Source organism: Bubalus kerabau, chromosome 6 (assembly GCF_029407905.1).
Source record: "Bubalus kerabau isolate K-KA32 ecotype Philippines breed swamp buffalo chromosome 6, PCC_UOA_SB_1v2, whole genome shotgun sequence".
Taxonomy (NCBI): Eukaryota; Metazoa; Chordata; class Mammalia; order Artiodactyla; family Bovidae; genus Bubalus; species Bubalus kerabau.
In genome coordinates, this window is record NC_073629.1 from 8,990,605 (window position 1) to 9,003,119 (window position 12,515).

The 12,515-nt window shown below is 44.8% G+C and overlaps 2 protein-coding genes and 1 non-coding gene across 3 annotated transcripts in view; 2 read left to right on the top strand and 1 right to left on the bottom strand.

Moving 5' to 3' along the window:
* PFDN2 (prefoldin subunit 2) overlaps positions 1-9,805 on the top strand; it is a 185,846-nt gene extending 176,041 nt beyond the window's left edge. The window contains exons 3-5 of the mRNA XM_055587350.1: positions 8,598-8,686; positions 8,788-8,911; positions 9,510-9,805. Coding sequence (XP_055443325.1) covers positions 8,598-8,686; positions 8,788-8,911; positions 9,510-9,686 — 390 coding nt within the window. The 3' untranslated portion in view covers positions 9,687-9,805. The remainder of the gene's footprint in view (positions 1-8,597; positions 8,687-8,787; positions 8,912-9,509) is intronic.
* TRNAE-UUC (transfer RNA glutamic acid (anticodon UUC)) lies at positions 1,953-2,024 on the top strand. The gene has a single exon. It is a non-coding gene; the product is annotated as a tRNA-Glu (tRNA).
* A 205-nt stretch (positions 9,806-10,010) lies between the features above and the next one.
* On the bottom strand, positions 10,011-11,884 carry KLHDC9 (kelch domain containing 9). The gene is made up of 4 exons (XM_055587322.1): positions 11,296-11,884; positions 10,849-11,008; positions 10,558-10,756; positions 10,011-10,290 (listed from the first exon to the last, which is right to left on the bottom strand). The coding sequence occupies exons 1-4, from the start codon at positions 11,814-11,816 to the stop codon at positions 10,124-10,126; spliced, it is 1,047 nt and encodes a 348-aa protein (XP_055443297.1). The 5' UTR covers positions 11,817-11,884; the 3' UTR covers positions 10,011-10,123.
* Between the last annotated feature and the right edge of the window lie 631 nt (positions 11,885-12,515).

Below are 12,515 nucleotides of genomic sequence, written 5' to 3' on the forward strand. Positions count from 1 at the left end.
AAACTTCCTGCTATGTTTGGGATGCAGATGAACTTAAAGTTTGGAATGGATTACTGCAAGACTTGAAAGTGGAGAAAAGGGGACAAAAGAGGAATCTTGGATGTCCTTCAGGTTTCTGCCTTGGATGGTGCCTTAGGGAATGTAGGAAGATGAACAGGTTTGGGGAGAAAATAAGTTTGAATTTGAGTTTCTTGTGGGACATACAGGTAGAGACATTTAGTAGATAGTTTGATTCATAATGTCAGGTTACAGAAAGAAATCTGAGTCGGAGATACAGAGAATTATACGTTTATGAATGGTAGATAAAGCTATGGTTGTGGGTGAAATCACCTAAGGTTTGTACAGAAAGTGAAGAAAGAAGTAGAACAGAGTGAAACCAGTTTTAAGGGATGATAGAGAAAAAGAGGCTGTCAGAACAGACTGAAGAATTGTGGTAATTGAGTTCTGAGGCTGTTCCTTGCTTAACATTCTCTGACCTTTGTTTGTGTTCCAGAGAGAACACTGTGTAAAAAATATGTATCACTGCTTCAAGTCTGAGCCATATAGACAGCATGGAGGCAAGTGGCACGTTGTGCTGGGCACTTGACTTGTTTTATCTTCTGTTACTTAATTACTGCCATTTGAAGTAGCAGTGTTGTCCTCAGAATGTTTGAGTTTCAAAGGCTTTAACTTACTCAGACTGGGCGAGTTTTTAATTGAGGGACTTGAGAATCAGACAGACCTATTTTTTCCTGCTTATACCATGATCCTACTAGAGATATTTGAGCTGAACCTGAAGGATTGGATAAATTTGAACAGATGGCAGTAGAAACAGAATATAGAGAATAGGGTAAGAGGAGATCTAGAGAAAGCATAGATTGACATGAAGTGCAGTGACTACTTTGTTTAGCTAAATTATGAGTTGTAAGTTAGAAAGGTATAGTCCTTAAAGTATACTGAGTCTTTGCATGGCAAAGAATTCAGGACTTTTTAATGTAAGCAGTGAGGGACTCACAGACGGATATATGTTATACCATTGATTTTTTTCTTATTACATAAAATATATATTCATTGTAGAAAACACAAGAAAAAGTACAAGATAAATTAATTACCCATGGCCCTACTATCTAGAGATAACTATTCTTACCATTTTGAAATGTATCGTTTGAGAGGTTTTTCCCCTTCTTTTATGTTTTTGTACATGTGTATTTTACACATTTACATCTTTAATTTTATGTAGTATTCTAAATACAGTTATTTGCTATTTCATAATCTGCTTTTAAGCTTAATACTATATCAAGAATATTTTTCTGTGTCATCCAAGTGCTAGAAGAATTAAATTAGCAACAAAGTATAGGATGGATTTGGAGAGTCCAAAAATGGGGAGATAATCTAAAAGACTGTTGCAGTACCTCAGACAAGAGGTAATGAGGCCTTCAATTGGCATGATCAATGTCAGTAAGCCTAAGAAAAATTGCTGAGGTAGAAGTAAGAAATTTGGCAGTTGATGGGGTAAGGGTGTGTTCAAAGATGAAACCAGGGTTTCCTACCAGGCTAGAGTTGTGTCATTAGCAGAAAGAGGGGAGACAAGAAGAGGAGCAGTTTAAAATGGAGTAAAGAACTTCCCTGGTGGTCCAGTGGTTAAGACTCTGAGCTTCCAATGCACTGCGTGCGGGTGTGAGCCGTGGTCAGGGAACTAGGGTCCTACATGCTGTCTGAGTTGCCAAAACGGGGGAAAAAAAGGAGTAAAAGAAAGCTGAGCTTTGAATGACCTGAGTTTAAGGTATCTGTAGGACACTTAGGTGGAGCTGTGTTATAATAATAGCAGGTACTGCTTCTTGACAATCTGTTGTATGTTGGATAATGTCCTGAGTCCTTGATGTAATTAATGAATCCTCACAACATTGTACGAGATAGACACCTGCAATTTTTTGGTGAAAAAACTTAGATTCAAAAAGACATAACTTGGGAATTCTTTGATGGTCCAGTGGTTAGGACTTGGTGCTTTCCCTGCTGTGGCCCAGGTTCGATCCCTGGTCAGGGAACTAAGATTCCACAAGCCTCATGGCATGGTCAAACATTTAAATAAATAAAGTGAATTGGGAGGTGAGGAAGTGGAGGCAGTGAGTATAGACTTGTCCTAAAAACTTTGATGAAGAGAAAGGATGAGAATCATCATTTGATAAGCTCAGAAAAGTTTTTAGAGTTGAATATGTTTGCCTGGAGAATCCCCATGGACAGAGGCACCTGGCAGGCTATATATATTCCAGGGAATCACAGAGTCAGACGTGACTGTGCAGCTAAGCACACAGCACATGTTAGTCAGAAAGGGGGCACTGAACTAAAAAGAAGATACTAAGTGCAGTGACAGCCCAGAAAATGCTTTTCCAGATGCATCCAGTCATAATTCTCTACCTCTTTTATTCTTCCATTAAACCCAGGAAGAGTAAATATCATGTAGATAAGACCTTTGGGTGATAAATATAATGATTACAGATTTTCCCCGTACTTACCAAAACTATATGGTATCAAACAAAAAAGAAAGAAAACAAAAATAAATGGAAATAGTTTGACTCATTAAGAGATTATTATGTTACAAGCCAGGGATAATACATTAATAGAAAATGAATTCTTAGAGTTAGACCGTGGTGAAAGGAGCAGTCCTGCCGTCCACTGTGTTATTTTATCCACCCCCACGTTCCACCAGCCTTGGTTTCGTGATCTGTATTTACAGAAGATAAAATGTCTTATAATGAAGGTACTTGTCTTATAATGTTTTGTTGCTTTTGTTGTTTGTTTTAGAATTAAATGAAATAAAGAGTCCAGCAGAGTACCTGGCACATAGTAGTGCTCCCTTCCTGTGCAGACTGTGGTGGAAGGAAGGCAGGTTATTGTAGGACCATAAAAGATACAGGGGTTTTAAAAGAAGGTACAGTTACATATTTTTAAATTTTCAAAGAAGATAATAAAGTTTAGAGGTAGGCGGTATAATGGAAAATAAAGAACATAGTATGTGAAAATAGAAAAAGTTTTCTATCAAAAAGTGTAAGAAATTGATAGATGCTTATATGTGAGTGGGCTTCCTTGGTGGCTCAGATGGTAAAGCGTCTGCCCACAATGCAGGAGACCCGGGTTCGATCCCTGGGTCGGGAAGATCCCCTGGAGAAGGAAATAGCAACCCACTCCAACACTCTTGCCTAGAAAATTCCATGGATGGAGGAGCCTGGTGGGGTACAGTCCATGGGGTCACAAAGAGTCAGACACCACTGAGTGACTTCAGTCACACTATATGTGAGTACATACAAGGAGTTAATATGGGGCTAGGGGATGGCAAGAACTGCTTCCTAGAAGAATCTATGTTGAAACGTGAAGAACGAATTAGAGTTAGGCAGAGAAAAATGCGACAAGAAAGGTTTGGGTAAGTGTACCAGGTAGGGTGTGGATTTTCTGCAAATGCCTGAAGGTAAATGATAGGGGAATTGCAAGTGGTTCTGCTGGGCCATGGGCTTCCCTGGTGGCTCAGACAGTAGCGAATCTGCCTGCAGTGCAGGAGGCCTGATAGTGCTGAGTGTGAGCGGTGGGAGGAGGACTGCCTGCAAGAGGCAGCAAGGACCAGATCTGTAGGACTTTTTTTCTGCTGTCTTCAGGGGTTTGGGTTTTATCCCATGAGCAGTAGGAATAATGGAAGGTTTCGGCATAGGATGGTTAGATTTAAATTTAAGGTTGCTTGTGCTGAAGTGTGGGGAATGGATTGAAGGAGTCAAGTGTGGAACTCACCTAGGAGGCTCCGTAGTACAGGTGGGAGATGATAGTGGATGGATTTGAGGTATTCAGTAGATAGATATGAGTTAGAAGTTAATTGAGGGTGGATAGTGAATTGAGGATGATTCCAAGGCTTCTGGAATGAAGATCTCTTCCTGCTCTAAAAATTACTAAATTAACATAGGTAGTATGAGCTACCGTCAGGCCCAGTCAGGATATTGCTGGTAGCACTGTAGAGTCTTCTGGTCATCTTGGGGAAGTTTATAGCAACATACAGTAGAAACTATAATAATGTTAATACCCTTTTGACTCAGTCTTAGGAGAGTATGATTCAAGAGACATGACTGTAAAGTTTTTGTACTGTTTGTCCAGATATGTAAAATCAGTGCTATTTATTACAGGAAAATTGGAAATAACCTAAATGTCCCAACAAGAGAAGAATGGTTAGATGGTTTATGTATTAAAAGAAAGTATCAATAAAGTTTAAGTGCTATATAGCCCTTAAAAATTAGAATACCATGTCCTGTAGACAAATACATAAAATGTCACACACACACATATACACACACAGGAGAATATTATTCACCTGTAAAAAAAGGAAATTCTGCTATTTGTGACAAAATTAATGAACCCTGAAGGTATTATGTCCAGTGAAAATAAGTCAAAGAAAGACAAGTACCTAATGATCTCATTTATATGTGGAATAAAAAAAAATTGAACTCATAGAAACAGAGTAGATTGGTGCTTTGGAGCGGGAAGAGGGGGAATGAGTGAGGGGGGGTTCAAAAGGTAACAAAATTGGAGTTATAACATGAATTAGTTCTGGGGATCTAATGTATACCACGACAGCTGTGGTTAACAATACTGTGTTGTATACTTGAAAGTTGCTATGAGCAGAAATCTTAAAAGTTCCCATCACAGAAGTAACTGTGAGGTGATGGATATATTAACTAATATTATTGTGCTAACGTTTCCAAATATATATATAAAATCATAATGTTATATACCTACACTTCCACAATGCTCTGTGTCAGTTATCTTTGTTTTGGGGAGCATTGTGCGTCTTGTGGGAGCTTAGTTCCCCAAACAGGGATCGAATCCAGGACACCTGCAGTGGAAGCTGAGTCCTAACCACTGGTTTGCCAGGGAAGTCCCCTATCAATTATATCTGAAGAAAACTGGGAACTAACAAACAAAAAAAGATGATCATGTCCTCTGTAAAATTATTTCTACATGCCAGTTATGAGAATGTGAGCGCTCTGCTGTATAGCTGTCAGGCTTGAAGTCACTTTAGAATAGGAACAGTAGGGACTTCCTGGTGATCCAGTGGTTTCCACTCTGCCTTTGCATTACAGGGGTTGGGGGTTCGATTCCTGATCAGGAAACTAAGATCCTGCTACACCTCACGGCCAAAAAAAGGAAAGAGTTGGTATTTTAATTGGATTCTTTTTCAGGAGGAGTGTTTATGTGTGAGATGATTTAATAGGGCTGAGGGAGTCAACAGTGGCCTGGCCATCTCTGCTTATTACAGGGTTGTTAAGTGTAGGGTTGAAATATAGCATTGTTAATCAGCAAGAATGTTTGAAGAAAAGTTGGAATTTTAAAAAATTTCTTTGCCTTTAGTGGTGTTAAACTGGTGGTTGAAAAGTAGATTCCTACTAATTATTATACTAAAGAAAATAATTTCAGGTCTCAGAAATTTTGGACATTTAAACTGATTTCATTAATGTGTGTTAAATACAACATATATCCAGAAGAATGGATGTCATTCAGATGCTAGGAGGGCATCTGGAATCTAGCTTAGTTGTGAAATTTTCTTAGATGAAAGTATTTTGAGGTTACGTTGACAGTGGAGAAAATGCTAATTATAAATGGAATAGTTTTGATTATAGGTAATGAAAGTGAAGGAAAAACAGCTTGTAGATGAGTGAGATTTCCAACGCATCTGCTGAAATGAGGATGAAGCAGATTGAGATGAAAGGATGATGGTTGGGAGAGGGAAACAAGCTGCTGGAATGACAAGTTCCTCGTCAAATTTATTCCTTCATTTATTGGGCCTTAGAAGGGATGCAGAGGTGGTACAGGACAGCATATTAGCTGTATATGCATCTTGCAGAGAGCTAGAAATACGGGATCCTAGTAAAGATGAGGTGCTTAGTCATCGATGCAATGAGAATGGAGATGATGGAAGTGACCGTGAGAGATTTGGTAATGGTTTCAATGAGTGGGCCTGTTGCTCTCAGCGGACCATGAGGGTCCAAGGGACACTCCGTTTGGAGAGAGGTCATGATGGTAATTAATGTACTTCACTGCTTACAAAACTGTTCCACATTCATTCATTCATGTGATACAACAGTGCTGTGAAGTAGGTATCACCTGCATATCACAGGTAAGAAAACTAAGGCTCAGAGAGATTAACCCAGTGGTTTTCAGTTCTGGCTGCACCTCAGAATTTCATGGGAGATCTTCTCTGAAATACTGAAGCCCAGAGCCTCACTCCCAGTGATTGGGTAGCTGCTCTGAGGTTCCACTATTCATGCTTTAAAACGGATCCCCTGATCCTCACTTGTAGCCAGGGTTAAATGAATAGGGTTAAAAGTCTTGTCATAGAACCAATATGTGACAGAGACAAAACTTGAAACCTAGTCTTCTGCCTTTCATCTGATATTTCTTTCCAAATACAGTCATCAGAGCGCTATACTAGATGTGTTGCTGGTGGTGGCATTAGTACCCAGCTGACCTGACTTTCAGTCTGTTTTAATCCTCTGCTCAGTTTCTGGGGAAGAAGCAGCTGGTCGTAATCACTTCTCTGGGCCTTTAAGTATGTTATTATGCTTCTTTTGCACCACTACCCACCCCACTGTCACCCCCTATTTCTCATCCTTTAGGCTTCAGTTAAGGCATTCTCTCTCAGGAAACCTCTTATCAGTTAGGATTTACAGGCTGCAGATATGGGCTTTGGGCCACTTATTTTTTTTTAAAGGACTGTTTTAGAAGGCTGGTGGTAGAACTGAACACAGTGAACACAGAATTGAACACAGTGAAAAGACACATTAATCATTTAGGCCACACAGAGTTCAAGAACTAGGGCAGCTTCAGGGGTTTCGGGAAAGGAATGGAGGATAATCTTTACAGGACAACTGTCAGTGTTGGGGCTTCCCTGGTGGCTCAGATGGTAAAGAATTTGTCTGCAATGCAGGAGACACAGGAAATGGTGGTTCGATACCTGGGTCGGGAAGATTCCCTGGAGGAGGAAATGGCAACCCACTCCAGTATTCTTGCCTGGAAAATCTTATAGACATAAGAGCCTGCTGGGCTGCAGTCCATAAGGTAGCAAAATGTCAGAGATGACCGAATACTCACATAGGTGTCTGAGCTCCAGCTGCATTTTGTACCTGTTTGTCTCTCCTGTAGAGAGACTCTAGTATAGAATAGGTTACTGTCCCTGTGGTCAAGGAGCAAGGGTCCTGTAATTAGTAGCCCCACAAGAACCCCAGTGAAGTAGAAGGGGCGGTTCCCTAACGAGAGGGATGCTGGGCAGACCCAAACAAGAATTACTCACTACAAAGCTTTTCCTTTACCTGCAAGTTTAAGCTACCCTGTAGGTGTTCCAGTAGCTCTCCACTTCCCATTCTTATAACACATGCCTCAGTTCAGTTCAGTTCGTTTCAGTCGCTCAGTCGTGTCCGACTCTTTGCGACCCCATGAATCGCAGCACTCCAGGCCTCCCTGTCCATCACCAACTCCCGGAGTTCACCCAAACTCATGTGCATTGAGTCGGTGATGCCATCCAGCCATCTTATCCTCTGTCGTCCCCTTCTCCTCCTGCCCCCAATCCCCCCCAGCATCAGGGTCTTTTCCAGAGAGTCAGCTCTTCACATGAGGTGGCCAAAGTATTGGAGTTTCAGCCTCAGCATCTGTTCTTCCAATGAACACCCAGGACTGGTCTCCTTCAGAATGGACTGGTTGGATCTCCTTGCAGTCCAAGGGACTCGCAAGAGTCTTCTCCAACACCACAGTTCAAAAGCATCAATTCTTCGGCATTCATCTTTCTTCACAGTCCAACTCTCACATCCATACATGACCACTGGAAAAACCATAGCCTTGACTAGACGGACCTTTGTTGGCAAAGTAATGTCTCTGCTTTTGAATATGCTATCTAGGTTGGTCATAACTTTTCTTCCAAGGAGCAAGCATCTTTTAATTTCCTGGCTGCAATCACCATCTGCAGTGATTTTGGAGCCCAAAAAAATAAAGTCTGATACTCTTTCCACTGTTTCCCCATCTATTTCCCATGAAGTGATGGGACCAGATGCCATGATCTTCGTGTTCTGAAGGTTGAGCTTTAAGCCAACTTTTTCACTCTCCTCTTTCACTTTCATCAAGAGGCTAACAAATGCCTAGTCCTCACCAGACTAAGTTGTAAGGTGGTCTAGCCACCTAGCTGGCACTCAGTGTTGGTTGAATGGAGTTCCAGACAGACCTAAGTTACAAATTGCAGACCGTGTTCTACTCCTTTTGCCAGGTAGGTGCCTACTACTGCGTCTTTGTAAAGCCTGCCATGCTGTGTTGTTTGTTGTTGTTCAGTGGCTAAGTCATGTCCAACTCTTTGCGACACCATGGACTCCAGAGTGCCAGGCTTCTCTGTCCTCCTTCTCTGTCTCCTGTAGTTTGCTCACATTAATTTTCGTTGAGTTGGTGATGCTGTCTGACCATCTCATCTGCTGCCGTCCTCTTCTCCTTTTGCCTTCAATCTTTCCTAGTGTCAGGGTCTTTTCCAGTGAGTCGGTTGTACGTTGACCCTCCACCATTTCCACTGTCCCCTCTCTCACCTTATCTCTTTTTCATCTTCTTAGGTAATTGCTGGCTTCAACCGTCTTAGGCAGGAACAGCGGGGCCTGGCATCCAAAGCAGCTGAGCTGGAGATGGAGTTGAATGAGCATAGGTGAGGAGCAAAGAGTAGGAGAGTTGGATGGGCCACTTTGTACGAGGGTTGCAGCAGAGTGGGACTGAATTCTCAGGCTCTGCTTTGTCCTCCTACCTCAGCCTAGTGATTGATACTCTGAAGGAGGTCGATGAAACCCGCAAGTGCTACCGCATGGTTGGAGGGGTGCTGGTGGAGCGGACCGTCAAAGAGGTGCTGCCTGCCCTGGAGAACAACAAGGAGCAGGTGAGCAAGAATCCCCGTATAGATGCTCTGAGCAACAGTAAGGAAGGGGAGGCTCGGGCTTTAGGGAATGTGGGGAGGAAAGCTTGGGTAGGGACTCTCATTGAAGACAGCATAAATAGCCTACTGGCCTATGCTCTTTATGTTATGCTCAGTCTAACTCCTTAGACGAAGGAGTTGCTGACTGTGCCTCTCACCATGGGTTCTGTGACCTGGCTGAGTTGGGAGAAGGAAGGTGGTTAGAGTGGTGTTTTTCACAGTGTACTCCATGGGTACCTGCATTCAGATCACCTGGAGGACTAATTTAAAATGCAGCTTCCCAGACCCTCTCCTGTACCCACTGATTCAAAACTGCTGGGGGTGGGAGCCACGAAGAGCATTTTAAAAAGAATCAGCCAAGGTGATTCTTATGTATACTAAAGTTTTAAACCACTGTTTTAAAGAAAGGAATACTTTTAGTGTCTGGGCTCTACTATTAATATTTGGTTAAAGATGAGGTTAGAGGTGTCATCTGTCCTTCACTTCCCCCAACCATTGTCTATAACAGATGGGGGAAGGGAGTCCTGAAATCCTTACATAATCCCTGTCGCTTGCCCTCTAGATACAGAAGATCATTGAGACACTGACACAACAGCTTCAGGCAAAGGGAAAAGAACTAAATGAATTCCGGGAAAAGCACAACATTCGTCTCATGGGGGAAGACGAGAAGCCAGCAGCCAAGGAAAACTCAGAAGGCGCTGGGTCTAAGGCCAGCTCAGCTGGCGTGTTGGTCTCCTAGAAACCAAAGCCTTCGCGTTGTTTTCTACCCTGATTCCCACTTCTAATTTCTCTTTATTGTTATTATTATTTTCTCTGCTATTGTAATATTTTTTTGTTAATTAAATGTTTTGGTCAGAATGCTTAGCTCTAGCCTGAACCTTTCACGCAATATGAGGGGTAGAATTTGCATGGGGCATGGATAAGCATATGATTTGTGGTTTTGGTTCTGTCAGGTTAATGGCTCACAGTATCAGACTAGGTCTTATATTTTATCCTTTCCTTTGCAAATAAAGATGCATCTCCTTATTTACTTCCCTCCCCACCAAAAGATTCAGAGACAGTGTTGACTCTCAGGTTGAAATTTAATCAGCATTTGAAAAGAGGAAGATAGCTCTGTGATAATGCTTTGAGTTTGCAACAAAACAGAGGCTTGGCAGTGTATCTTGGCACTGTTCTTTAGATAAAGAGGTCTAGAATGCAAACCTGTGGACTAGCTGTCCTGCCATCCTCACCAAAACCCCCAACCAAGTAAAGCTGATCATTCCAAAGGCAGGTGCGATGGCCCACGCGTTTTAGTCCATGGTCGGCACAGGGGAAGTGGAACCACAGAGAAGGAGACTTTCCTGTCGGGTAAGGGCAGAGGGTGGTTATTGAGGCCGTAGCACTTTGGCTCCCATGGGGCTCTCAAGAAGACAAAGGCTTGCTCATTGTTTTTCTCCTCCCATGATTTGCAGGCCTCTCAAAAATTTAATATTCTGTGTATTCCTTTAAGTTGTCGACTAATTCTTCCTCCTCCCTACCCCTTTACTCCATCCTTTATCTCTCTGTAGTCTTCAGGTTCTCCTGTCTTCCCACCTTTCCCCCTTCTCAACCATTAAGCTGGCTCTTACGGGTATCATAGATGTAGAGGTCATTGCAGATGGTGTGTCTGGCTCTGGTCAAAGTTTCTCCACCGAACAGGACAGCAAAGGGCCCAACCACAGAACATGAGTGATGGCGCAGTCCTCTAGGCCCTTGCCGGGACCCCTGCCCGCTGCTCACGAGCCTTGAAAGCTTTTCCATCAAATGGGGGGCAACAGGCGGTTCCTCCTTGAGGGAGAAAGAAGGGACTGTTTGGAGGGATTTGGGCATCCAAAGTTTAGTCGCTGTTCCACCCTTAGCGAGATGTGAGTAGACAATACCTTAATCTTCCCATGACTCCAATGCCCAGCTACTTCCGGTTCAGCTGAATTGCAGCCCCCAAAGAGTAATAGCTGGTGACCTGGGTGGGGCCCAGGACTTTGGAGCAAAGCAGCACAGTGACCCGAGCGTGAAGCAGTGTGGCAGCCTTCTTCCTTATAGCTGTGAAATTCAGGCCTGAGTTGGGTTTTCTGGAAAATGTAAGTGCTGTATACTGCCTTTTCCCCACTCCCCTCGCCAGGGATAGAAGGGAGACATGGGAAAGGGCCACATGTAGTTCAGTTGAGATGAAGGGTAATATTGAAAGGGAGTTAAACTCTTTTAGACATGGAAGGTTCCCAGGGAAGAAGGGTGCTAGGGTGAGGATGTTAGATAAACTGCCTGCGAATCTGTTTTTCCAGAGTGCAGGTGAAGGAAGGGTGAAAATTTTAGGGCAGGGGAGGTCATACCAATAGGTGCGGGCGCCAGGGTCCAGCCTTAACGTGTAGATGCTTCCGTAACGACGCTGAGTGCGGGTCCCGCCCTCCCGGCCTGCTACCCGCAGCTCTCGGTCGGAGATTCGGGTACAGGTGTGACTGCTGAGGCCGGCGGGGGGGCAGCTGCCGGAGCCGGCGGTCCACGCCTCCCACACACCGCGGTCCGTGTCCAAAGCGGTCACAGTGGCCGAGCGGCGCGACCCGTCCCAGCCGCCCACCACGCAGAGCCAGCGACCGCCCACCGGCGCCGCGTCGTGGTGGCTGCGCCTCGGGCCGCCCCGTGCTGCTACACGCACAGCCTGGCCCCCAGCCGGATCGAAGACCACCGTTTCACTGCTCGGCTCTCTCGCTCCTCCAGCTAGGAGCCCCCCGACCAGATAGAACCGTCCCCGCAGTTCAGTGCATGAATGGAAGGCCCGCGCCAGCAGCGGGTCCCGCGCCACCGGCCGCCAGGTCCAGCCCGAGCCCCGCGCCTCGCCCACAGCCCCGGCCATGGCACCCGGTAGAGGCGAGCTGCGGGGTCGGCGGCCCGGAGCCCAGCTATATGGGGGCTCAAGCTTCTCCGGAACCGCCCCTACCGGAAGCCCCTCCAGGTCCCCACCTCAAGGCACCGGCTCTCGCCGCCGTCACCCAGCAACCACTGCCGCGGCTGCAGCACGACGCTGCAAATTGAAGGTCGCAAAGCACTGGTTACCGTGGAGACAGGAGACCTGGGGAGCTACCGGGAAGCCGTGTTGTCACCATGGCAACAGGAGCTGTGCTAGGTCAATAAAAATGATGAGTTGTTGAACTCAGACCGAGGAGAGCCAGTTCTTCAGAAAGACCCCTGTTGTTTAAGCTGCGAATTCACTTGGGACTATGACGTTTCAGGTGCCGGCGTTGCTCAGCAAAGATTGAGGAGGAACCATGTGCTTTTGACTTTAGCATATTTTGGGGGCGGGGGAGGGGCGGGGGCGGAGAGGCCTGCTACTTGGCATGTGGGATCTTAGTTCCCCAACAGGGATGCAACGTTCGCCCCAGGCAGTGGAAGCCCGGCGTCTTAACCACTGGGCAGCCAGGCAAGTTCGCTTTGGCATTTTTCTGTTTGGTTCTGATTTCCCCAGGGATGAGTTAGGAAGAGGAGACAAAACTCAGAGGGGAGACAGTGAACGTAAACTATACTCACCTGGGAGTCAGGAGACCTGGGTTCTGGT

Excerpts from the sequence above, each read along its gene's own strand:
- KLHDC9 (XM_055587322.1), bottom strand. The coding sequence starts at position 11,816 with ATGGCCGGGGCTGTGGGCGAGGCGCGGGGCTCGGGCTGGACCTGGCGG. Across the intron at positions 11,009-11,295 it reads CCTGGCGCCCGCACCTATTG|CTATAAGGAAGAAGGCTGCC; the intron begins GTATGACCTCCC and ends TGAATTTCACAG. Across the intron at positions 10,757-10,848 it reads GGAGTCATGGGAAGATTAAG|GAGGAACCGCCTGTTGCCCC; the intron begins GTATTGTCTACT and ends TTCTCCCTCAAG.